At 49.5% G+C, this 26,273-nt stretch overlaps 1 protein-coding gene across 1 annotated transcript in view; it reads left to right on the top strand.

Annotated features, from left to right (window-relative positions):
- Positions 1 to 26,273, top strand: part of LOC119228406 (neuropilin-2-like) — a 58,070-nt gene that overhangs the window by 18,829 nt on the left and 12,968 nt on the right. Inside the window, exons 4-11 of the mRNA XM_037487904.2 lie at positions 5,364 to 5,591; positions 7,486 to 7,641; positions 7,765 to 7,934; positions 11,171 to 11,326; positions 16,535 to 16,679; positions 19,449 to 19,624; positions 19,837 to 20,010; positions 20,963 to 21,107. Coding sequence (XP_037343801.2) covers positions 5,364 to 5,591; positions 7,486 to 7,641; positions 7,765 to 7,934; positions 11,171 to 11,326; positions 16,535 to 16,679; positions 19,449 to 19,624; positions 19,837 to 20,010; positions 20,963 to 21,107 — 1,350 coding nt within the window. The remainder of the gene's footprint in view (positions 1 to 5,363; positions 5,592 to 7,485; positions 7,642 to 7,764; positions 7,935 to 11,170; positions 11,327 to 16,534; positions 16,680 to 19,448; positions 19,625 to 19,836; positions 20,011 to 20,962; positions 21,108 to 26,273) is intronic.

Raw genomic sequence — 26,273 nt, 5'->3', positions numbered from 1 at the left:
GGTGACTAGATAGATCTTGTGTGTGTGTGTGTGTGGGTGTGTAGATTCTGTTCAGCCTTACGGTAAACTGTCTAAATATGTATCTATGTGTGCCACCCATGCACATTCTGTTCTGGTTAACCAAAGATCAAGTCTCCAAGTCTCGTCAACACGGAGAGAGGAACATCAAGAGAAATCTGTCATTTTTGTAACGTTGTCAAGTTCAGTTTTTATGTTTAATGTGTTATCTCTCAGAAAATAGAAAAGGAAATAGTCCACTTATTCATTATCGGGATGATTTAGGGGATTCGCTTGACTTTTCTCCACATTTTTCTCTTAAATCTCTGACTCTAGAAGCCTTTTTTAGAGCTGTAGCCAGAAGGCTTTTTTTTAAAAAAACTTGAGTGAGATTGTTTTCTTGGGACAGGAAACAAAGTGTTGTATGTAAAATGTTTGATGACAATTATTTCAAACAAAGCAAAACGTTTTGAGCTCCAATAGTGGTTAATCCCCACTCCTCTATTTGTGCCTCCCCATGGTGTCATTGCATGTGTGTGTGTGTGTGTGTGTGTGTGTGTGTGTGTGTGTGTGAGAGGAGATGGTTCCCCATGCACCGGGTGTCCTAATTACTGCACCCTCTCAAAGATGAACAGTGTGGACTGACACACATCCAATAACAGCATCCATGGGAATGAGGTCTATTATACGGTCACATTTAAAATGACAGTAATTGACATCAAAATGACGAACTTGGGGCGAAAGCAAAAGAAAATTCTTAAAGAGAAAAATACAAAAACAAACTTGTTTTTGTTTACAGCTCTGTCTCTATGGATACTGTAGTAAAACTGCAGCCAATAGGAGCCCAGACACCAGAATGTGGCGACCAATCAACACTCATTGTCTAGGCAGTGTGCCCCCAGCTGTTATGATGACCCAGAACTCTCCAGACACAGACACACACACACACACACACACACACACACACACACATGAATGCATGATGCAGGCCGGGCGGTGACTCACAAATGCAGGGCAGCTCGTCTGCACGCACACATGTTCACTCCCCAACACACACCCACGCCACCTATTTGGGTCCCTTATGAGGACACCAACCTGCACCCACCCTCCCCAAGCCTGAAACATCACCCTAACCAAAAAAAACCAACTAATCCCAGCCTTCGATACTAATCATTTACCCCCGCAAGCTTTTGACCCGAATCAGGGTGGGGGGTGGGGTAGGGGGGGGGGGGGGGGCTCCCCACGGTGCGACTGTGCGAACAGATTTCTGTGAGCAAAACACAGACACACAACCCTCAGGCGGCGTAATGTGGAAGCCATCGAGACCGTCCTGACCAATGGCTGCCGCTGTTTACCTTCCGCCAAATACCTCCGGGGGCACGACCCATCAACTCGCCGTTTCGACCAATCAGGTTGCTCGCTAACCCCCCCACCTCCCCCCGCCTCCTGCTTCCATTGAGGCAAGCGGCTCCGGATCTGAAGATTTTAAACGACTTCACTATCATAGGGCTTTTTAAAGGATATTGGCACCTGCTATTGACCTTTAATTGGTTCTTTTCTGAACGCTAGTTAGAAGCAGACACTGTTTACCAACGCGTCAAACTCAGTAATGAATGGGAAAAATATTTCCCCAATTGTGGCCATTTAGAAATGTTGGTTTGGAGCTTTTAGCAAATTGCGTCAAAAAAACGCCAAGCGGGTGGTTTCCTTGTGACCTGCTGATTTCACATGTCGTCGGTAATTTGGTTTGAACGGGAAAGTTATTGTGGAGGGAAACGCCTGCTGTGATCATGTGACAGAGGCTCAAACGGAGCGTCGCAATGTCGCAACTTAAAATCCCCAAATTAAGTGGCGCTGAGTGACCATCGAACCGTACACAAACCGCGCCGTGGTTTGAAGGGTCTGTGGAGCTGTGTGTGTGTGTGTAAAGTCCCGTCTAAATGTGCACTAATGTGTTTGTGTGTGTGTGTGTGTTAACTCAACCTGGAGTGGGGGGAATAATTGTGGGTTTTGTTTCGAGGGAAATGGACAAAAATGCATTCCTCGCCACACAAACACTACACAAACAGACAGGACTCGTCCCGTCTACCCGAAACCAGTGAGCCAGATCTACCCAGCAACACACACACACACACACACACACCTCATACCCCATCGTGAAACACGTGTTTCTTTCTTAGGAAGATGAAAAGATTCATAGGACGAGGGATGGAAAAAAAGAACGGCAGGAGATGAGAGTGGAAGAAAGGACCGAAAAAGAAAGGAGGAGAAGCGGGAGACGCAGAGGAAGGGGAGACGGATGAGGGGGAGACGCAAATTCATAGAAAACAGACAGAGTGCGAGGCGCTTTGAATAGTATTAAACTCATTTATATTTATGAACAGCAGAGAGGAGGGACAAGGTGGAGACAGGAGGAGGAGGAGGGACAAGGTGGAGACAGGAGGAGGAGGAGGGACAAGGTGGAGACAGGAGGAGGAGGAGGGACAAGGTGGAGACAGGAGGAGGAGGAGGAGGGACATGGTGGAGACAGGAGGAGGAGGAGGGACATGGTGGAGACAGGAGGAGGGACATGGTGGAGACAGGAGGAGGAGGAGGGACAAGGTGGAGACAGGAGGAGGAGGAGGGACATGGTGGAGACAGGAGGAGGAGGAGGGACAAGGTGGAGACAGGAGGAGGAGGAGGGACAAGGTGGAGACAGGAGGAGGAGGAGGGACAAGGTGGAGACAGGAGGAGGAGGAGGAGGGACATGGTGGAGACAGGAGGAGGAGGAGGGACATGGTGGAGACAGGAGGAGGAGGAGGGACAAGGTGGAGACAGGAGGAGGAGGAGGGACAAGGTGGAGACAGGAGGAGGAGGAGGGACAAGGTGGAGACAGGAGGAGGAGGAGGAGGGACATGGTGGAGACAGGAGGAGGAGGAGGGACATGGTGGAGACAGGAGGAGGGACATGGTGGAGACAGGAGGAGGAGGAGGGACAAGGTGGAGACAGGAGGAGGAGGAGGGACATGGTGGAGACAGGAGGAGGAGGAGGGACAAGGTGGAGACAGGAGGAGGAGGAGGGACATGGTGGAGACAGGAGGAGGAGGAGGGACAAGGTGGAGACAGGAGGAGGAGGAGGGACATGGTGGAGACAGGAGGAGGAGGGACAAGGTGGAGACAGGAGGAGGAGGAGGGACATGGTGGAGACAGGAGGAGGAGGAGGGACAAGGTGGAGACAGGAGGAGGAGGAGGGACATGGTGGAGACAGGAGGAGGAGGAGGGACAAGGTGGAGACAGGAGGAGGAGGAGGGACAAGGTGGAGACAGGAGGAGGAGGAGGGACATGGTGGAGACAGGAGGAGGAGGAGGGACAAGGTGGAGACAGGAGGAGGGACAAGGTGGAGACAGGAGGAGGAGGAGGGACATGGTGGAGACAGGAGGAGGAGGAGGGACAAGGTGGAGACAGGAGGAGGAACATGGTGGAGACAGGAGGAGGAGGAGGGACAAGGTGGAGACAGGAGGAGGGACAAGGTGGAGACAGGAGGAGGAGGAGGGACAAGGTGGAGACAGGAGGAGGAGGAGGGACATGGTGGAGACAGGAGGAGAAGGAGGGACAAGGTGGAGACAGGAGGAGGAGGAGGGACATGGTGGAGACAGGAGGAGGAGGAGGGACAAGGTGGAGACAGGAGGAGGAGGAGGGACATGGTGGAGACAGGAGGAGGAGGAGGGACAAGGTGGAGACAGGAGGAGGAGGAGGGACAAGGTGGAGACAGGAGGAGGAGGAGGGACATGGTGGAGACAGGAGGAGGAGGAGGGACAAGGTGGAGACAGGAGGAGGGACAAGGTGGAGACAGGAGGAGGAGGAGGGACAAGGTGGAGACAGGAGGAGGAGGAGGGACATGGTGGAGACAGGAGGAGGAGGAGGGACAAGGTGGAGACAGGAGGAGGAACATGGTGGAGACAGGAGGAGGAGGAGGGACAAGGTGGAGACAGGAGGAGGGACAAGGTGGAGACAGGAGGAGGGACAAGGTGGAGACAGGATGAGGAGGAGGGACAAGGTGGAGACAGGAGGAGGGACAAGGTGGAGACAGGATGAGGAGGAGGGACAGAAAGAGAAAGGAGGGCACAAGTGTTTTTGCAGTGTTCATGAACATGAAGTAATGAGAAGGGAAAAATAGCTGTAGGCAACACAACTGGTCAGGCGTGCACTTTACACAGACACACACACACACTTTCAGACCGATGTTATCCAGTTACTGGCTCTATGGGGGGGGGGGGGGGGGGCAGACACAATGAGATACAGTTCCTTGTATCTGGAATCATTGCATGGGGGCAGACGTTCACAATAACAAGCAGAAAACTGGCTTCACACTAAAAATACAATTTGTAAGCTATTTTTGGTGTTGTTTTTTTATTTTTTATTATTCGTTAAATATTGGCATGTTTACTTGCACAGAGGCGAAGCTCCTGCTGTAACACCCATGATCTCTGCCAAAACGCGCCAGTTTGTTTGTCTAATCTCATTAATGCCATTGCCCAGGGCCAAATACCCCGAAATCTGGATAATATAATTATAGAAATCCTGAAAAAAGGCACTTTTAGTTCTGAGCACGAAGCAGTGGCCGCGTGGCAACAGCTTTGAGGGCTTTCGAGCACATCTGATGCAGACGTCTCTTTACAGATTCTTAAAAGTGTACGTGGACACGCTCACACGAGCACTTTGCATGGGAGAATAAACACACACACACACACACACGTTCTCCTAATGTGTTCCTCTTTGCTTTATCTTCATCTACTCGTACAAGCATGCGAGCGCAGGAGCAGACAGTCCAACAGACTGGAGGGGAAATGGGTTACTGTAAGGCGCTTAGACAGTGTGTGTGTGTGTGTGTGTGTGTGTGTGTGTGTGTGTGTGATGGTTGCACACGGCTGGGTGGACTGAGATAATAGCGAGCACATCCACTCCGTGTGAACGCGCGTGACTCGATATTAACAGAGAGGCTATTACAGTCATTCAGTCGCACATCACCCCTCAGATCACCGCGTGTGTGTGTGTGTGCGTGTGTGTGTCTGTGTGCACGTATGGCGGTATCTAATACTCATGATAGCTGTCGGACCACCCGGGCCCTGATGCTGTCCACAGATTCTACATCCTCTCTCCTATTAGCTCAGTTTCATTTGCCACTGTTTGTCTTTTTCTCAGCTAAAGTGCACTTAATGTACACAAGCAGCTTTTTTCTGTCATGGACATCCAGGCCGAGGCTTTCCGTGGAGTTGCGTCCTCTCGCTCTCACCTCTCTGCATCTTCATCCCTCCCCCAGAGGGAGACGTGAACCATGTTCTTTTTAGTCGTTTGTTGTAATGTTCCTTTCCGCGTCCTCTGTCCCAGGCTCCGACTGCTCGCGCAACTTCACCAGCCCCACGGGGCTCATCGAGTCCCCGGGCTTCCCCGACAAATACCCCCACAACCTGGAGTGCTCCTTCATCATCGTCGTCCCGCCCAGCATGGACGTGACCCTCTCCTTCCTCACCTTCGACCTGGAGAACGACCCCCTGCCGGGCGGCGAGGGCGACTGCAAGTACGACTGGCTGGAGGTGTGGGACGGGCTCCCGGGAGGTGAGACGCTGAGCGACGCCTCTGCAGCAGCGCCGGGTTTTTTTCATCCCCCCCCCCCTCCCCGCCCCCCCCTCCTCCTGCACCGCTGTTGACTGAGGTGGAGCAGCAACTATTTCAGTAGCCGTGTGTGTCGGATGAAAGCCGAGCTCACGGGCAGGAAGTTGGCACCGACTGTGGAGAAACAGCACGTTGTTTGAAAAGGGGAAAATAAAACAAGGAGCAGCTGAGGGAGGCGGGGGGGGGGGGGGGGGGGAGGTGAGAAGGATGAACCGTACAGGGCCAGGATATTTGTGGTGTAGCTCCTAGAGGGACTGGGAGATTTAAGAAGAACAAATCCAAGGCACGGAGAACCTGGATCTATAGTTTGAAGAGATGGAAGAGGTAGAGGGAGGAAGAGGAGCAACGAAAGGAGGTGAGATGGAGGCCAGAGGAGGAGTATGAAGGCCTGTGTTTAGGGGGCTGGGGGTGGAAGGTCTGTTTTGGAAAAATAAATATTTTCTCCAATTAGTTAAATCCTGATCTATTTTATTTATTTATTAGGTTTATTAGGTTAAAATCGCCGTGACATCGACGTTACTATTCATGGCATTGAATAAAAGAGGTTAAGCAAAGTTGAAAGTTAAAAAACTAATAATTAAGATGACCAGAAAGATAAAAAAAAAAAATGAAGGATGGAAGGAAAAGAGAGGATGAAAGAGACAGAGACCACAAGAGGGAAAGCAGGATGAAAGGAAAGGAAGCGAAGTCAAATGAAGGTGGGAGGAGGTTGAAAGGGAAGGAAATAGAAATATTGCTGAATGAGATTCGGAGGTGAAGGAGGGTCCTGAGCAGGAAGCAGGAAGCATCCCGACATGTTTGCGTCCTGCGAGGTTAGAATGTGTGTAGCAGTGCTGGCGCCGTGTTTTGTGCGTCTGTGTTCATTCACTCATTCCCGTCCAATCGCTGCGTGTCTGCATGTGTGTCACCGCATGCAGTATTGTGTCTGCTGGGTGTCGGCACGGGACAAATGTGCCTTTTTATTTTTTTTGAATTTTAGAAGATGCTGAAGTTTTAGGAAGAGAAATTCAAACATATTTGCCTGAAAGCTAGAAACGTTGAAAATAAATAATATATACTGTATATTTAATTTGTTGGCCCGGATATTTATGCAAACATGGGTCATTTATTTTTAGAAATCATCTCTGTGGATTTGAGATTCTTTTTTTCCTGTACGCTTTAAACATTTTTACCGTTGTTTTTCGCAAGAGCCGGATTTCAAATACGATTCCAAAAGAGAAGAAAAAAAATGAAAAATCAATAGCACTGATCGATTGGCGGCTATTTTCTTCCCCTTCCTCCTCCGCAAGCCGCCTTGCATACAGTATCTGTGTGTTTGTGAAGGGGGGGGGGGGGGGTTAGAAGTATAAATCAACTCTCTGTGCTCCCACCCATCCACACACACACACACACACACACACACACACACACACACCCCGGGGCTCTAAATCACACTCATCTGTTTGCGTTGACATACACAAGTCGTGGTATTAGAGAAGAGGACAGTGGGATTTATACACACACACACACACACGTTGTGATACCACATCCAGTCCCGAGATAGAGTTGAAGGGTGGAGGGAGGGGAGGCGGGGACATGAGAGGGTGGAGAGTTGACTGATGAAGACAACGGCGGAAAGAAAAAGACAACGCAAGTAGCAAAGGATAGAGGGTAAAAAAACAACAACAACAACAACAACAACAAGATTGAGGGATGAAGGGATTGTTAAAGGAACCAAACAAATATTAAATCATCTCGACACCAGAAGGCAAAGTCTTGTGAAACCAGAAATATTGCATGACGTACAATTTACATGCGGCACGACGGCAGAATGTGAACCCGTTCTCTTGATCGACAGTGGGCCCTCTGATTGGTCGATACTGCGGGACCAGGGTGCCCCCCGAGATCCAATCGTCCACCGGGATCCTCTCCCTGTCCTTCCACACTGACATGGCCGTGGCCAAAGACGGCTTCTCGGCTCGATACAACATGACGCACAAGGAAGTCAGTGAGAGTAAGTGCCCTCGGCTTTAAGAAATAATTAATAACTAATTAAAGTCGAAAATGCAAGAACTGGTTTGGACTGATTGGCCCTTTTTTTTTTTTTTTTTCTTCCCCTCCTCCTGTCTTCTCGTAGCTTTCCACTGTAGTAACGCTTTTGGCATGGAGTCAGGCAAGATCACGGACGACCAGATCACGGCCTCGTCGAGCTTCTACGACGAACACTGGCTGCCGCGCCAGGCCCGGCTCAATTACCATGACAACGGATGGACGCCCAACGAGGACAGCAACAGGGAGTTCGTACAGGTACGAGTTCGGCTGCCACGGGGCCGCGGTGCGAATTCATCCCTAGACCCTCAGAAATTATATTATTATTATATAGAATGCAATGAGGAAACTGTGACTGTGAGTGTCGCCACGAAGGATTTAATGATATATAGAATGTATGTGAAGGATAATTCAATAATCAATGCCAAAGCTTTGAGGCGTTTTTGAGGGCTAAAGGAAAGGGTCAGGTGTACTCACCCCCCCCCCCCCTCAGACACAGATGAATTGAAAGCAGCCCGCGAGCCGCTCTTCGACAAAACAACGGATTATCATGTCGGTGTGTCACCTTCTTGTGGCCTCGCGGGGGGGGGGGGGGGGGGAGGCTTTGCGCTTCACTCATTGTTGACGGGGCTTTTTTTTGCGCCTCACGCCTGCTTTTCCTGTGGTTAAGTCATGGGTTTGGCCCCCTTCCTGTAGCGTGACTCCACAGATGTGTTCACTGAGTCAATGAAGCCAGGGACGGATTTGCTTCTTTTTTTTTTGTAGAGTAGAAGCAGCAGTTGTGATTTTTCCGGTGTTCGGCAAAAGTGTTGAAGTGCAGAGTTAAAATCACACTGCAAAAAGATTCAACTCCTACAGAGTCAATATTACTAAAGAACTGGAGTCATCATCCAGTGTCAAGATCAGATTCATTTGAAACAATTAACTCTTTGATAGGATTGAAATGTAACTGTACAGTGTCACACTTCTTGGTATCAGGCTTAACTCCTTGTAATGTGGCGCATGGATTGGTGACGGTGCACCAGGAACCACAGGGTTGTTGGTTCGACTCCTGGCTTACCCATGTTCCATGTCAACACTTTGTTGAGTGTTGATTTAACACTGACAAGATTGGGGACGATATAAACACCAGCTAAGAGTTAAGATTGAATCTCACAGAGTCAATTTCACTCTCTGAAATTTGCTGTGTTTGCATGGATAGGAGAGTGTGTTTCAGGAACCACAGGGTTGTTGGTTCAAACCCTGGCTTTCCCATGTCAAAGTGTCCCCTGAGCAATACACGTAACCCCAAATTGCTCCCTGGGCTAAAATCATGTGTTAAAAATGCAACATAAGTTGCTTTTTGATATCTTTTGACATCAGCTAAATGACGTCGTGATTTAACACTGATCAGATTTATTTTGACACTTATTCCGAGTTAAATTGTTGCACTTCGTTGAGTGTTGATTTAACACTGACAAGATTGGGACGATATAAACACCCGCTTGGACTTCAAATTGAATCTCACAGAGTCAATTTAACTCTCTGAGATTTGCTGTGTTTCTTCCTGTTTCACCTCGACTGCTCTCTCCCTCTCTCTCTCTCTCCTTCGCGTATAGCAGAGGTCTCTCTCTCTCTCTCTCTCTCTCTCTCTCTCTCTCTCTCTCTCTCTCTCTCCAAATTTGCTGACGTTCGCTCAACGTTTTTTTGGTCGCGGACTTTCCTTTTTAAGTCCGTGTAAGCTCCTGGAACCAAGACAAAAGCCATCGTTTGGCTGCGTGGAACCGCCCTCCAGGAGAAGCCTCCGCGTCGTGCCGCCTCTCCGCGGGCACCGGGGCGATGGTGGTCGGGTTGCCGCGTTCCACAGAGGCTCTCAGCTGTTGCCCTGCGTTAACACTCTGCAATGAGCGAGACCCGTCCACCGTCTGTGTGTGTGTGTGTGTGTGTGTGTGTGTGTAGGTATGCGATGCATATGTGCGTGTGCAACCTCCCGTCTTGACAAGCAGCTGTCATGGATGCCAACATGCCTCTCCTTCTGCATCCAGCACCGCGTGGTCCATTTCAACCGAGCGCGCGCTCACGTCTTCATGCGTGTCTGCGTGAGCGTGTTCGATCGTGTGTGTGTGTGTGTGTGTGTGTGTGTTCGTTGATATGTGCGCCCGCGCAGCCAAGGCATGTGTGTGTTGCTCTGTTGGCTCAAGAGCCACGTGTGTCGTTTAAATCTCTCAGACGAGGCATGCTGGGATTCTATTCTATTCTAGTGTATTCTGTTCTGTTCTGTTCTATTCTAGTTTGTTCTTTTCTATTGTAGTTTGTTCTCTCCTCGTCTGTTCTGTTTATTCTAGTGTAGTCTCTTCTATTTGGGTTCTATGCTATCCTTATCTCTTCTATTCTTCTATTGCGCTCTGCGCTGGGCTGCTCCACAGAGGTGTGGTGCAGATTGATGATGTGAGTTCTGGTGGCGCCGTTTTTTTCAAACAACTCTGTGATTGATGAGAAGCCTTTCCGAGGAAGGCTCTCTTAGCATCTCTCCCTCTCTCTCTCTCTCTCTCTCTCTCTCTCTTATTCATTCTTCACCTCCTTCTATTGTCTTGATCCCCCCCCCTCTCTCTCTCTCCTATTTCCCTTACTCCTCACCCCTCTTCTTCTCCCCTCTCCGAGGTCCTGGACCATCGATTAGTTGTCTTGGTGGATCCCTGACTGGTCCTAAGCGTCGAGGCATGTGTGTGTGTGTGTGTGTGTGTGTGTGTTGGAAGTAATCTAAAACACCTGTCTCTCTGACAGATAACAAACGCAGCATTTTACCTCCCCCGGTGTTTTGTACTACTGCATCCCCCAGTGGGATGCACACACACACACACACACACACACACACACACAGAGACACAACAAGTTCTGATTAATCTACAGGTTTCAACAGCTCCATTGGAGGGGAATGAATGTTATAACTTACTGTGGAACCTCTCTCATTTTCTGCTCTTTATTTGTCCGAAGCCGCTCTTTGTCTCTCTTTGACAGAACAGAATGTATGAAAACGGAGAGTTTAAACAGTTGTAGTTGGGCTCAGGTTACGAATAGATTGTGGTTTTGTGTTAGAATAGCTGCTGATGTGGCGTCACTTAAATAAACCGACGTTCAACAAGATCCTGTTGAATACCAGATGTGAGCACAAAATATTAATGCAAAGGTCCTCAGTAGTCTTGATAAAACGACGTAGTATTCTCTCTCTGCAACTTGAAAGACTTTCAAATCAAAATATGTCTTTTGTTACTTTCAATTGTGCTCATTTTTGGCCCCGTGGAACCAAAACAAATTCACCACTTAGGGGACGTTGAGAGGCAGAGAGGCGACGCGCATCTAACGTTGTAAGAGCTGCGGCTGGATTCATCAGATGTATGAAACGGATACAAATCACTTGAGAACATAGTTGGGATTCAAATGCATTATCAGTTTGCATCCTGCAATACTTTGTCCATCATTTGTTGAAACTCCCCGTGTCCTTCCTGCGACCACAGGTGGACCTGCACACTCTGAAGGTCCTCACCGGCATCGCCACCCAGGGCGCCGTGTCGAAGGAAACCGAGAAGGCTTACCACGTCACCGCCTTCAAGCTGGAGGTCAGCACCAACGGAGAGGACTGGATGGTCTACAGGCACGGCAAGAATCACAAGGTAAAAAAAAAAACAACCCAAAAACCTCAACGCGCACAAACGCGCATTCCCGAGGTGCAGCGTGTGCGCGCGGCGCCACTCGACCGCGAGCCGAAAAAAACAAAGCCGACGGTACCGAGGGTCTTTAAAATGGTTGCAATGGCTGCATTTGCAGTGGAGTAGAGGAGCGTTCCGGGCGGTTGGGGCCGTTTTTCCCATCAGGGCCGCGCTCCCAAGTGGTGGAGAAAGAAAGTCTGGATAAAGATTTATTGCGGAGAGTAGAAGATGAGGAGAAGGAGGTGAGCGTAAAGCAAACATCACTTGTGTAGACGGCGGGACAACATTATACTACTATTTAACACTAACAATCAAAGACAATAATTAGCACTGATGATATTAACGATGATGGTTTGAGGTCAGATGGGTGTCAACACCCATAATCCCTTTGGATTCCCCCGCGTAACCCTGGAAATGTGCGGTTGAATTAATATGGGAAGGGCAGTGTGTGTGTGTGTGTGTGTGTGTGTGTGTGTGTGTGTTTGTCTCTGAAGAGCAGGGGAGGGGGTCAGAATAATCGTAGGATAGCACACACATGCACAGACGCACATATTGGCATCCTCAACCTATACCCCCCCCCCTTTGGTGAGCCCAGTCCGTAATAAGAAGGTTCAGTTCAGGGTCCTTTGATCCGCTTCTTTAACAATGTCATCAGCACAATATGGTTATTTATTTTATTTCCTTGCAGGCAGAAGGTTTCCCTGCATATAAATGAGTTGAAGCTGTGTGTGAAGGTGGAGCAGAAAGGGCCGAAGAGAGATGATGAGGGGCTACATCTCAGCTGACACACCAATCGGCAGCTGCCTGTCCTTCTCAACTGTCTGCCTTCTATGCGAGAAGGACGTATAAATAAGTCTGCAGGCAGGGGGGGCCTGGAGGGGGGCTTCATGGTGGTGTAACATACGTCCACAGGACAATCCGAGGAAGACGCTTTTATGATTGAAAACTCAACCTCGATCAGTTCACTCGGGGATCAGCTCCCAGCGAGGGAAGGACTTACACGTATTACTTGTTTCCCAAAGTACGGCAGCTTTTCCACCAGTGCGAGGGGGGGGGGGGGGGGGGGGGGGGGCGTGTCCGATTGTCTCGACCCCCACCCCCACCCCCCCCCTCCCTTCATCTCTCACCTGATCATTTTCTTTCACGCACTCACCTCTTCACTAGTTCCCTCTTTAAGACTCCTGTCATCCGTCAAATCCTCCCCCCATGTCGCCGTAATCCTCCAGCCTCCCGCTCTCTTTTCAATTCCCTCTCGTAGCCTCTTTAGCCCCCCCCGAACTCCCCCCCGCCCCCCCCCTTCCCTCCCACCCATGCGTTTCTGAGAAAGTCATCATAAGGCAGGTTCATGCCGCTCAAACACATGGGGTCTTGTGCTCCACTTGAGCTCCGGTTCGGTGTGTGTTAATCTGGAAGAATTATTACGTTCATGTGTTATGTGCAGCAGTCCTGCAGGAGGGGGGGGGGAACGAATGTGAGCCACGTGGACGTCAAGAAAAGAAACCTTTGTGCACGACGACGGCAAGAAGACACACATCTTGTTAACGTTTGTCTCGGATGAGTAAAAAACAACCACTGTTCCAAACATCTGGGGGGGGGGGAGGGGGGGGGGGTCACGTGTCACGCGGCATCCGATGATATGTGGGATCTGCAATGCGTTTGATAACCTTATTACAGGCTTGTTATGAGCCAGATGGGACATGTGGAATATATGTGAAAGTAAAGGGGGGTGTGGGGGGGGGTTTGGAGGGAGGAGGATGCACACAGCTTTTCTTCCCGTGTTATACTGCCGTTGTTCTCACGAATGACAGAAACAGGAAGAATCTAAGATTATCAGTGTAACTGCTGACGGGAGGTTGGACCTGAGGTCTCAAGAGCAGACGTGATGTTGTCCTAGTTTGACCCTCTGTCTGGAGAAGCTGGAGACCTTCTGCAAAGCGGAGGAACATTCAGGAACACGACGTGGTACAACTGTCACCGGGCCGAATCGCTGCTGGCAGAGCCGCCTGTGGCCTCTTATTCCCACCTTAATGTGTGGGAGCAAGGATGGATGCCGGGAAAAGGGACGGGGGTGGAATCCGAGGGAGGAAGAGGGATCGTCATGACGACGACGGCGTAGCAAAGTTGTTAAGAAATGAAGAATTAAGAGTTAGGAACAAAAAAAAAAAAAGAAGTACAAAACCGAGAGAGAAAGTGAGCTGTGCCGAGGGAGGATGAAAGGTGGAAAGCGAAGGGAGAAAAGCCAGGTTCATAGGCGTAAAAGTGAATGAAGGAAAGCCAAGGGGGGGGGGGGGGGGGGTTCACTGGGGAACCACACAGCAAAAGATGGAGGGATGAACAGAGGAGAAGGAGAGGAGGAATAATGAAAATAACAGACAAGGGTGTTGACCACAAATCCCTCTGGACAGATCAGAGGTCCCAGCAACAGAGCCTGTGAAGATGTCAGGGGAGGGGAGATGAAATAAAACCACAACGAGTGGGAGGCGAGAGGGGGGGGGGGGGGTAGAGGTCAAAGGGAAGGGTGAGGAAAGAGTTTGTGACAAATTAAGAAAGTAAAGCTGGAAGGAAAAAGAGATGAATGGGACCAAGGGGGATTTTTATAATGGGGCCATGTGTCGTTTGGTTTGTAACCTAACTGTCACACACACACACAGACACACACACACACACACACACACACACACTTACCAGGATATAGCTGTCAGACGCAGGTTACCTCCCCGAAGTCTGTGTGTGCATTTGTCCTTGTGTGATGCAATGAGAGGAGATGGAGGGGGGTTTACTATTTTATAACTCTAGCCACACACACACACACACACACACACACACAAATTATTCAATGTGCGCCGAATGAGTGACTGCAGCCATGTGGGCTCACGACACACACACACACCTGTTCTCTTCCTTCCCATGAGGGTGAACACACCTCCTCATCCTCCTTTTTTCCGTCCTGTGGTTATGCGTCTGGGTCGTCACCTTTTGACTATAAACCAGATACAGCCACACAATGTGCGTCTTTCTGCCCTGCACTTTATTGTTATTCAGCGGAGCGTGTGTGTGTGTGCGTGTGTGTAACACAAAAACAATATTCAAACCATGTTACTCACCTTTGACCTCCACTGAGAGATAAAAGTGTGTGAAATCGGCAAGATTCCCTTGCTTTGGATCATTTGTGTTTGTTTGAAATATTTCTGCTTGTTGCATTGGCCTGTGTTTATATATATATATATATATATATATATATATATATATATATATATATATGCATTTGAGAGAGAGAGGAAAAGAGAGGTGTAAAGTTAAGTATCCCCCCCCCCTCCTTGCCTTGTCTCAAGCAGGTGGAAAGATCAGCGACACACAGGAAAAGAACCCGAGCCCCCAGGTGCATTTCATTAGCTGATTGTCGCACGGCCCTTTTTGTTTTTGGGGGGGGGGGATTGCCTCCGCGCGGTTCTCAACATGGCGACTAGGAGCCGACAATCACAAACGGCCCACCTGATCGCAGCCCCCCCCCCCCCCGCTGTTTACCTGGGCGTGAGCCAGCGGGCGCTAAGCCTACCCGACGACGGCGGCTGTCAGTTGTTATCGGTTGTAACCGGCGAATTAGAGCAGTGCAGCGGGTCAGTGATTAGTCGAGTGGGGGGGGGGGGTGCGGGAGGGGGGTCACGTGCACTGAAATGCAGTCAATTCAACCGTGAAAGGAGCTGAAGCACAGTAGCTGCTCTGTTTGTGGTAACAGAGAAATGTACTCCAGATGTGTCTATAAACAGCGTACACACACACACACACACACAACCAGCAGCCCGGTTGCGCACAAAGGCTTTCGGTGTACACAGACACACACAGTACACTGTGTGCGTGCACATTTTGCTAAGCAAAAGTTTCAGTGCGCACCAAGGGAAATCAGAAAGCACCCACAGGCCCCCAACCTCCTCAGAGTGAGACTTCATAATTACACGTTTACACACACACACACACACACACACACACTCGCACCGCTGTAATTACACACCACCGCCACGGTTCCATTAAGTCTTTCGGGGCCTTCAGGCATTTTTCCATCATTTAACTGGTCACAGCCATCGCCGGGGCGATAGTTCACTGCATCTGCCTTTGTGCCGCGCACCCGGCGGGTCGCGGGTTCAATCCCCAGTTGGCACCGGCCACTGTTCCTTTCATCCATATTGTGTCAGCCCTGACAGGCCGCTGCTGTTTAATGGATTGGGAACAGGGAGAAAATAGTGCATTTACACACACACACACACACACACACCCGAAAAAAACAAAGCGAACATCTATAAATGACTTCCCAAGTAATTGCGAGGCCTTTGGCTCTGTTGAACACAGTGTGCAATAAACACAGTGTGTTGTGTTTTCACCACTGATGTAACATAATGGAAAGAGTGTTAAAGACACTGAGGGGAAAGACGCCTTCGAGCTTCTTGAAGGAAACAACAGGATATGCATTTTTTTCTTAAATATGCTGTAGTACAGCAGCATGGCAGAAAGACAGAGGCCTGTCTCTGATGGACTTGGTGTGGCTGTCAAGACACTAAAAAAGGGTTTTTAACTGTATTTGTGTGTTCTCAGAGAAAATGTTTAATGTGTGTGTGTGTGTGTGTGTGTGTGTGTGCATTGAGGTGTTTCTTCGCTCCCTGTGCGTTAGCATAGACGATGTTTTCCAGGGGGGGAGGGTGGGGGTGAGAAGAGGACGCTCTCCTACATACTTGATTCATGACGCGCTGCATCCCATCAGACTGCACGTCGGCGAGTGTGCTAGAAAACGTTTACGCTCGTTTCTCCCTCTGTGGACAGAAGCAATAAATTCACCGTGTGTGTTTGTTTAAGCCGCGTATGTGTGTGTGTCTGTGTGTGTGTGTTTGTTTGTGTGTGTGTGTGCGCGCCCACTTGGAAGAGGAAGAATAGTCCATAAAACCACCTTTGGAGTCGTCCCATTGTTTCTGCACGTGCGCGGGTCAAACAAACAGCATCAGTTGCCTGATTGACTTCCACTGCAAACAGGAGACAACATCTCGCAGGAGGACCAAAGCTCATTAGGAGGCATCATCTGGGGAACCGTTGATGTCGGAGCGCGTCCAGGCCGTCGTTTAGCGGCGTCGCCTTTCGTCCTGCACCGTCCCCCAAAAAAACCAAAATGTCTCTCTCTCTGCGCAGGTTTTCCACGCCAACACCGACGCCACGGAGGTGGTCCTCAACCGGATCCCGCAGCCCGTCCTGGCCCGCTTCGTGAGGGTCCGTCCTCAGACCTGGAAGAACGGCATCGCGCTGCGGTTCGAGCTCTACGGCTGTCAGATCACCGGTAAGGAGGACGCACCCCCCCCCCCCCCCCTCTCCACCCCCCCCTCGCGGGACTCACTCTTGCGAGAACGAACTCCACAGAGGCCACGTGTAGCCTTTTGGCGGCGGGGTCACGAGGGGGGGGGGGGGTCAAGTCGAAAATATATACCTCGCTCTGAACATTTTTTTCCTGGAAATGAACAAGTGAGCAAATGTAAAAATATTCCTTTTTTTTCCTCTAATTTGTAACAAACCAAACGACAAACCATTCCGCCGTGTTAATCAACCCGAGGCCCGTGTTCCTCTCGGCGCTTCACACGCGCGGCGCCACACGCCCACTCGCCCTGTTACATATACATGTCCTGCCTCTCGCTTTCCCACTTCGCCGCACAAAAAAAGAAGCACCCTGGGCCCTAATAGAATGACGCTGGGGTGTGATGTGTGGGTGATCACATCAGAGACGGGCTCTCGGCTTTCATCTGCAGCCCCGGCAAACAAACACCGCTCCAACCCGGCATAATCAGCTCAATCCTATAAATAGATAAAACTTAATTAGACTGTTTGTGTGTTTGTGCGCGCGCGCCCGTGTGTCATAGAAATGGTAAAAGAGAGCGTTTCAATCCATTTGTGTGTGTGTGTGTTTTGTATCGTTATTGGGTTAGAGAGCCTCTCTGCTGCCATCGTAGTGGTCATTGAGAGGGACAGAAATGCTCTTATCAATGGGGGGGGGGGGGGGGGGGGAGGCTGCTATTTCAGCACCCAGATAAATCACAACCACACAAAAACAATATCATACTGCTCGCGTGTGTGTGTGTGTGTGATCGAGCAAAAGAGACGGAATAAATCCGCTATCGTTTCCTGTTTCCTTATCAACCGGCCATTCTTTACCCTTTTTTTAACACTTTAAATTACACTATATATCAGCATAACTTTCTCCGAGATGAAAACCCCTTTCAGCCGGTTTCGTTTCCCCCCCCCCCTGTGTGTGTGTGTGTGTGTGTGTGTGTGCCCATCATTTTGACGAGCACAGTGCCAGGAGGGTGTGGTAATGCCCATAAAGGCCCACATAAAGCATTCAGTCAGTGACACGTCATTAGCTCAAATCACACTTTTATGTCTCTCCACTGCTTCCTCGCCTCCGACCAATCCCCTCGTCAGTGTCCTTTGTTTCCTCTTCCCTCTCCTTCTGCTTCCTCCTCCCTTCGATTGCCTCGCGCTGACAGCTTCCATTCCCACCTTTCTCTCCCTGTTACTCATTTTCTCCCCCCCCGTAAATCTCCCCCCTGTCCCCTCCTCGTTCAGCTCTGTTCCTCCGCTCTTTCCGTCTCTCCTTGCTTAATCTCGCTTCATTTTAGCCCTGCGGCACCTATCAATCATTTATTTTTAGCACCTTTATTATTTTTCTTCACCAGGCTTATGCATTGTACGTGTTCGTAAAAGCTATTTGCGTGTCTCTGTGTGTGTGTGTGTGTGTGTATCGGCGAGGTGGAGCACTCAATGTTGTACTTTAATGCTTTTGTAGAGGCCCTGTTATCGGTGTGTGTGTGTGTGTGTGTGTGTGTGTGTGTGTGTGTGTGTGTGTGTGTGTGGGGGCTAAACATCAGAGCATGCGCCAGTGTGAGAGGCCTCGTCTATGCAACTTCTATGCGCTGGTGCATGCATGACTGTGTGCAGCTGTGTGTGTGTGTGTGTGTGTGTGTGAGTGTGTGAGAGAGCTCTCATGTCCGTGTGTGTGATATCTAACTATTTCTGCTCCTGTGATCTCCAGAGATGATGCTCTCATCGACTCCAGCTGCAGGAAAAAAAAAAAAACCCTGCTGGAGTGCCACTGCTTAAAATAGATAAAAAATAGAAGCACGGAGCTACAGTAGATGCGATAATAAAATGTTCTTCTGAATGCAAGACATCGAGCTCATCCAGCGGGCCGAGGTGCGTTCGCAGACATCGCGGCGTCGTGGACGTTCTTCTCGGCGCCGTCCCGCTGCTCTCTCCTCCTTCTCCTCCTTCTCCTCCTGGCCTTGTGTCCTGCTTCCTCTTCCTTCCTTCCTTCCTTCCTTCCTTCCTTCCTTCCTTCCTTCCTTCCTTTTTATGGGAGGGCGACCCGTCCACGCCACGGTCTCATGCGTCTTGTGTTCCGTCACACGTCGGGATGCCGCTTGGACTGAAACACACGTGTCAGTGTAATAAACAGAGTCCCTTTGATCTACAGCCCACTCTCATTTGGGGACTTCTCTGGCTCAATTCCCCCCCCCCCCCTCCCCTTTTTGGAAGCTCGGTTTAAAGTTGTGCGTCAACTTTGCATCAGCGGGAAGAAAAGAAATGTTGCAAACGGGTCGATGGAAAGCAGCGTTTTATCAAGCGAGGCTTTGCTCCGACATGACATCACACGGCTGTATTGAATCGTTCCTCCGATTCCACCTGCTTAGTAATGAAGGAACCTTCTGCAGCTGGAAGAAAATCCAATAGACTCCAAAGGATGATAACAACGCCGCGCACGCCCGTTAACTTCCGTCATCCGAGGGGAAAGGAACCGTTCTTCGATTTCTACTTTTTCTAATCTCGTTCCACCTTTTCACATCCCGAACTTTGAGCTTTAACATTGATCACAGACAATCATTTGGTTAACGATTTCGTCAATGCATTTACAGCTAAAGAATCGAATAAATAATACATTTTAAACATGTTCCAACTCTGCTTTGCTTTGCGTTAATATGCAACGGTTATTTCCTTGAAGTGAATTCATGTGTAAATATATATATAAATATGTTTACCATTCTGTTTCCCCTCTTAGATGCACCCTGCTCGGAGCTGCAAGGCATGCTGTCCGGGCTGCTGCCGGATTCCCAGATCTCCGCCTCGTCCATGAGAGACATCCACGGCCCCATGGGGGCCGCCAGGCTGGTGGCCAGTCGCTCGGGCTGGTTCCCCAACCCCACGCAACCCATCGCCGGGGAGGAGTGGCTTCAGGTACCTCGCCCAACGAGACTGCAGTTTGACAAAAGGAGGGGGGGGGGGGGGGGGGGCTACGACGGGCATCATTTCACTGCGTCAGAGGGCAAATGTTTCCAGCGCGACCTGCCAATGGTTCTGCTTTCAACTGCATAAAAAGACAGCCGTGGTGACAGGACGCTGACAATAATGACCGTGTTTCCTCCCCCCCCCCCTCCCCCGCATTGCAGACCGACCTCGGCGTGCCCAAGATGGTGCGGGGCATCATTACCCAGGGTGCAAGAGGGCTGGAGGGCAGCACCAGCGCCGAGAACAAAGCGTTCGTCAGGAAGTACAAGCTGGCGCACAGTTTGACCGGCAAAGACTGGACTCACGTCGTGGACGGCAAGACGGGGCTGGCCAAGGTAAAGGAGACTCCCCCCACCCCCCCCCCTCCCCCCGCCACCCACTTCTCCCTCATTTGTCGTTCATTCATGGCCGTCTTTAAACTCCAGCTCTTCATCTGCTTTTGTCATTTCTCGAGATTTTTTTTGATTTTTTTTTTTTAAAGCCATTGAAATACGGCCTCGGCTCTGATGATGATTCCATTTAATCACTTGAGTCCCCGTTCTCCCGGCTTTCTGTCTCCGTTCATTCATCCTTCATTTGACTCTCGTGGGTGTTAATTAAAAAACGTCTTTCGTGCATCAACGCGGCGAGACGGGGGCCCTTTGAGCTCTCCTTACGTCTTAAGGCGGTAATGGTACTTCTTAGGGCCGAGCCTCTTTCCTCCTGAAGCCTGAAACCTGTTCCCTCTCATCTGCCCGTCGTTTTAAAGGAGCGTCCTGGGACGTTCATCAGACACTCTGTTTCCCTATGGAAAGATATACGCAATTCAATTAATGAAACCGACATTCACAACTTTCACGGCACGCATTCTGTGAAAAGGATCCGTTCCGTCTAGACAGTTTTTCAGCTTGTAATAAATCGTGTGCCTCGTACTTGGAAATCAAAGGAAACACAGTCTCTATTGTTACTTTTATGACACATGTCACACGGTACTTGGAAACAGTGGTGATTAGGAGTGTTAAATGACTTTTTTTAAGCTGTGAAACGACGGCTCTGACTGCCTCTGCAGCCACAACGTCTCCCTCCGCCGCGTCAGGACGCTCGCGCTCTCTCACGGGCGCCACTTGTAACGTCAGGCAAACACGAGGTCGAGTTGAATCTCTTTTGAAGCTTTTTAAACAAACCCTAGGACGGGCCTCAGCACTCGCGTCGCGTTTTATTTTGAAATCCTGGGGTACGTTGAACTTGGGTGGCTTGAGCTGATTGTGACGGGGTTCATCCACAAATCGTTCCTCCCCCCCCTCGCAGATCTTCGAGGGGAACGGCAACTACGACACCCCCGAGGTGCGGCGGTTCGACGAGATCGTGGCCCAGTACATCAGGGTGTTCCCGGAGAGGTGGTCCCCTGCTGGGATCGGCATGAGGATGGAGGTCCTCGGCTGCGACCTGGCCGGTAAGAACTTGTGCTGGATGCCCGTCAGCAGGAATGCACACACACACGCACACACACACACACACACGGACGGATTGTGTAAATCGGCCATTGTGTGTGCTCGTGTGCACTGGCGGTTGATGTTAATCATCTTGCTCCGCAGGAGTTAATGCAGCCCGTCTGGACTGGGATTAGCGTGTCTAGGTCATGGGACTTACACTGGCCAGCTGTGTGGTGCCATGTTGTGTTCCCAGCCTGTTGTGTGTGTGTGTGTGTGTGTGTGTGTGTGTGTGTGTGTGTGTGTGTGTGTGTGTGTGTGTGTGTGTGTGTGTGTGTGTGTGTGTGTGTGTGTGTGTGTGTGTGTGTGTGTGTGTGTGTGATAACTCGCACAGCCACGTAGCGCAGGGTTAGGTGCCGTGCAGCACGATCAATCCACAGTCCACCCGGGGAATGGGTTGAAAATGAGGATTTAGTGTAAAGAGTAACAAATGCAGACTTTTATAGGATGTTATTTATTACAATATGTTACCGTTCTATGGAGCTGAGCAAATTACACTCAGCTATTCAAACACTTCAATGATAATACCACATACATATTTCATCACTTTGCTGCTTAAATTTGGCACTAATATATTTTCCTAATATGTTATGTAGGCCAACAACCCTAAAATGGAGCCTAACTGGACCCCATTTGAAGGTTTTCTTAACCAGACTCGCCGGCAAATGGCGCGTTAAACCCGTTGTCCTCCCCTCTCTCGTCTTCCTTCGTCTCCTTCTGCCTCATGTGCCACAGAATCTTACTGCTTTAGTCATTTTAGACATCTGAGAAGTGAAGACAACAACAGGAAATGACACGCACCTGTTCCCAGGGGAACTCAAGTGGGCTGCTGGCTGCGACTGATGGCCTGCTGCTAGAATTCTGTATTTTCTGTTGTGAGTGTGTGTGTGTGTGTGTGTGTGTGTGTGTGTGTGTGTGGATGTGTGTTAAAAGCAGGGCGACAGAGAGCCTGATGGGAACAATACATCCTAGATGTGTCAGGGCCGGCCAAGAGGTGTGCGATGATGAGGAGGAAGCGAACCTCGGTGTTCGACACAGGTTACCGATAGAAATAGAAACACAAAATACAGGTATAACACATAAAAAACAATAAAAAGTTCATTAACACAAGGATTATACTCACTATTACTGGTTACAGGGATTACTACTGAGATAACAAGCAGGGTTTTTTATTATAATAAGTGCAATACAAAGGGAAAGCACTCATCCATTCACCATTCAGGGTGAAATAATGTCTTTACTTGACTGAAAGGAGAACAGTTTAGTCTATTATATGCAATTATAGCCCCTTCGCCTCTGTCTACAACTATTTTACAGTTGGTCCAATTAAACTCTGTGGGTTCAGCTCTTACTTCGGTCCCGTCTCAGTTTAAAGTGTCTGCAATGAGAGGACATCAGAGGTGGAATGTTTAGAGGTTTTTTTGTTTTTTGTTTTTTTCCTGGAAGGAAATTCACATTTTGGTTCATTGCCCCACTTTACACCACGCAGCCTCTGCTCCCGCCCCTCAATGCCTCCCCCCACGCACTCAGATCAAGTCCACGTGTGCGGGTGGATGTGCTGGAGGTTCACCGTGTCTGGTCTTCATCCTGATCCACAGGATAACGGCACTGAACCAGTCGCTGTGGATGAAGACGGCCAAAAAGACCAGGAAGCACACTCGACTGATGACAACAAAAAAAAAGCGACTTTGTTTTCTCCTCTCGCTCGTGCGTGGGCTCGCAGGTGTTTAAATATTGAACAGAGTGCATCGGCTTCAGTCCGCTGCACGCAGCTGTTTACACCGAAGTTCAGACACACACCGTTAAACACACACACACACACACACACAGGGGCTGTAGGTAGGTAACAAGGTGTAAAGTCATGGAGGACAAGGCCCAGCGCGCTCTTTTTGGTCAGTCGGTCGCATCCTGATTGACGCGTGGTCCGCCCTCCAATCAGCGCCGAGGGCTCGTAGAACGTAAACCCGAACCCCGCCTGCGCAAAGGGGCGGAGTAGTGAAGTAACGACCTGATGAATAAATGAATAGGAGACATCAGCGAGATGAGTGACCCACCTGGATATTAGTCATCATTTAGTTCACACGGAGCGGCCCAAAAGGCGCCACGCTTCATTTACTGGAAACACACAAAAAATCCCCAAATGACCAGTTCAGCATCTCATTACCGCAGCATCTCTGCAGGACTCGTCCCGACTGTCCTCGCTGGCTGAGGGGGGCAACGTGTGACTCAGGTCATGTGACCCCCTGGATGTGAACTGAGAGCTGGCTGGCACTTTTGTTCACGTTTTTAAATGACTGAGCCGTCAGAACATCTGCTGTGCTATCATCTCTGTCACTCCACACCTAGTTATTGGCATGCAGGTATAGCGCACACACACACACACACACACCACCTGTTTGGTATTAAGTAAAGGTTTGTTCATAGTTGTGTAAATACATGCTGCTCCTCGGCTCTGTTGAGACGAGGAAGGGGCTTTGTGTCCCTTGGCCGTAACTCGTCTGCTGGTGTCACTGGTCTTTGGATCATTGATCCTCACTTTGCTCACCGTTGGAAGGGTTCAAGCTCTGCTTCAGCTTCACTTTTCAGTGTTTCATAAGGTGTTTTGTGAGGAATCATCAGCACACGTTTAGATATCTGCCACTGGGTCAGACTTACACGCAGGAACCTCAAATGAAGGTTAAAATAGTGGTGATTTGCAGATCAAATTACAGCAGAAGCGCCTTCGCCGTGACTGCCTTCCACACGTTAATTATGCCGCACTCGGAAAACGCACACACACACACACACACACACACACACGTCCATAATTACAGTGGCAGCCAGGAGGGAATGTTGTTTAGAGTTTCTTCTCTCGAACATTCTGGAGGTGTCCTGCTGTTCCAGTTCTCCCACCAATCCTTCAGGTTTAGCCAAGTGTGCGCGTGTGTGTGTGTGTGTGTGTGTGTGTGTGTGTGTGTGTGTGCGCGTGCGCGTGTGCGTGTGTGTGCGTGCGCGTTGTCCTGATTGCTTTCACATGTGAGCCGTGGCTTCAGTCCAGTCTCATGTGATCGGTGGGATGTGTCCTCGGTTACACCCACTCATCTCGCCCATGAGGTCACACTCATGTAGATGTAAATGTAGTTTTTGATTACATTCATTTGTTTGTACAGAAGAATGCGGTCAATGGGAGGTATTTTTTTATTGTTAATGGTTATAATGAAAATCGATGGATAGTCGTATTGCTGGATCAATATTATCCATCTTTATTGTTTTGCTATTGTCTGTTTAGAATAATAAATATTACATTTCAAATGGTAGGGTAGCAACAGTATATTTTCATTCAATATATTTCATTATTTCAACTAATATATTTACAGACGTGACCCTACTCGCACAAATGTTATAAACACTGTGCAAATGTTTGTGTTTTCTGCAGTTCCCACTCTGTCTTTGCCAAATATGACTCCTTCCCCATCAGAAGAATTTAATCACTCCCGTCTGCCAAGGCCCACACACACACACACACACACACACACACACACACACACACACACACACACACACTTGTTTCCATCCATTCTCTTTGCTCTGGCTCTTCTCACAGACCCGTCTTGCTTTCTTTTATACCCCCCCCCCCCCGCTGTCCCTCGCTTCAACGGTGTGCAGTAAAAACAGTCACCTTTCCACACATCGAGTGTTGCGCAATATCCGTAAACGGAGGCGTGAAAATGGAGCCGCGGAGCTTGAGTGACAGAGAGCAGACGTATTCCATCCAGCTCTGGTCGCTTGACGGGGGCAGTTTAGTTCGTCTCCTCCCTGCCTTCCATCTCGAGACGTCGCACATGGAAACGCTCAGGTTCGAGTGCTGCTTCGTTGTGGCTGCGTGCGTGTTTGTGTGTGTCCGTGTGCAAAGAATCCTTGTATTCCTGCCAACATAAATATTTAGCTCTCGCTCGCCACCTCTTCGCAGTGTCTCCCAGATCTATTTTTATCCATCCATCCTTTATCCACCCCTTCATGCAGCCATCCGTTCACCAATAGCAACGAGTTTTTAGCACTAACACATAAAGATACATGAAGAAAAAAAATAACCTTTTCAAGTGCACACAGGAACCCTTTTCAAGACGAGACGCTCCCACTGAACACTGAGGACGTGCATACATGTGTAGTCCATCAATATGTCTGTGGGCCTCTCTGACCTGAGCCTGGGAGGGTGTTTAAAGGTCCTTGCTAACATGCTACTGCGTGGTGATGAGGTCATCGGTGTAGCACGTATCTCCTCACGCGCCCAGGAGGCAGGAGAACCTGCGGTGGAGTCGGGCACTTATCGTAAACGCAGATGTGGTCATTGGTTAGCGTGCTGCACAATGGGCTAATTAGGCGTTTAGTCTCTGAAGGGCTTCCTGCTGCAAAGAAGGCGTTTTCCCGCCCACTCATCCGCAGAAGAGGGAGCCATAATTAGTCGGGCACTTTACGCTGCGTGTAAATCAAACGTGCACTTTTGGAATTTAAGCACGGTATTCTGATTGGCCGTTCAGATCAGTGGCAATGATCCTCAAAACACCGTCTTCTTCTTGGTGGTAGGGACAAAACTCACGTTTCACTTACCCGGCTTCCAACTTTAAAAACACATTTTGTACCTGTTCCAATCACAGCACTTTAGACACACACACACACACACACACACACACACACAGTGAGTCCGCCATTCAGTCAGTCAGCCACACACTCATTAAGCAAAGGAAACTCCCACCAACACATGCAGTGTGTCACCAATAATTTGTGTAGAGACGACATTCTTTCTCACTCAGACGCACACACACACACACACACACAGTGCCAGTAGTCATTATTTAGGCTGACAGAGGTAGATTTATACCGAGAGCTCTTTCCATAATTGAACAGTTTTTCGTCTCTCTGTTTCCGCCTCGCTCTGCTCAGTCAGCAGCTTCACAATGAACCCTCGGGCCTGCGACAGTGTGTGTGTGTGTGTGTGTGTGTGTGTGTGTGTGTGTGTGTGTGTGTGTGTGTGTGTGTGAGAGAGACAGCAGTGATAAGAGGGGGAAGGCAGGTTGCTGTAACCCAGCGGTGCTCTGGATGACCCGTCTGCAGAACCCAGATGAATAGATCGGCGTTTCTTTTACATCCCA

This window comes from Pungitius pungitius, unplaced genomic scaffold (genome assembly GCF_949316345.1).
Source record: "Pungitius pungitius unplaced genomic scaffold, fPunPun2.1 scaffold_58, whole genome shotgun sequence".
NCBI lineage: Eukaryota > Metazoa > Chordata > Actinopteri > Perciformes > Gasterosteidae > Pungitius > Pungitius pungitius.
This window is presented reverse-complemented; position numbering and strand designations above follow the sequence as displayed.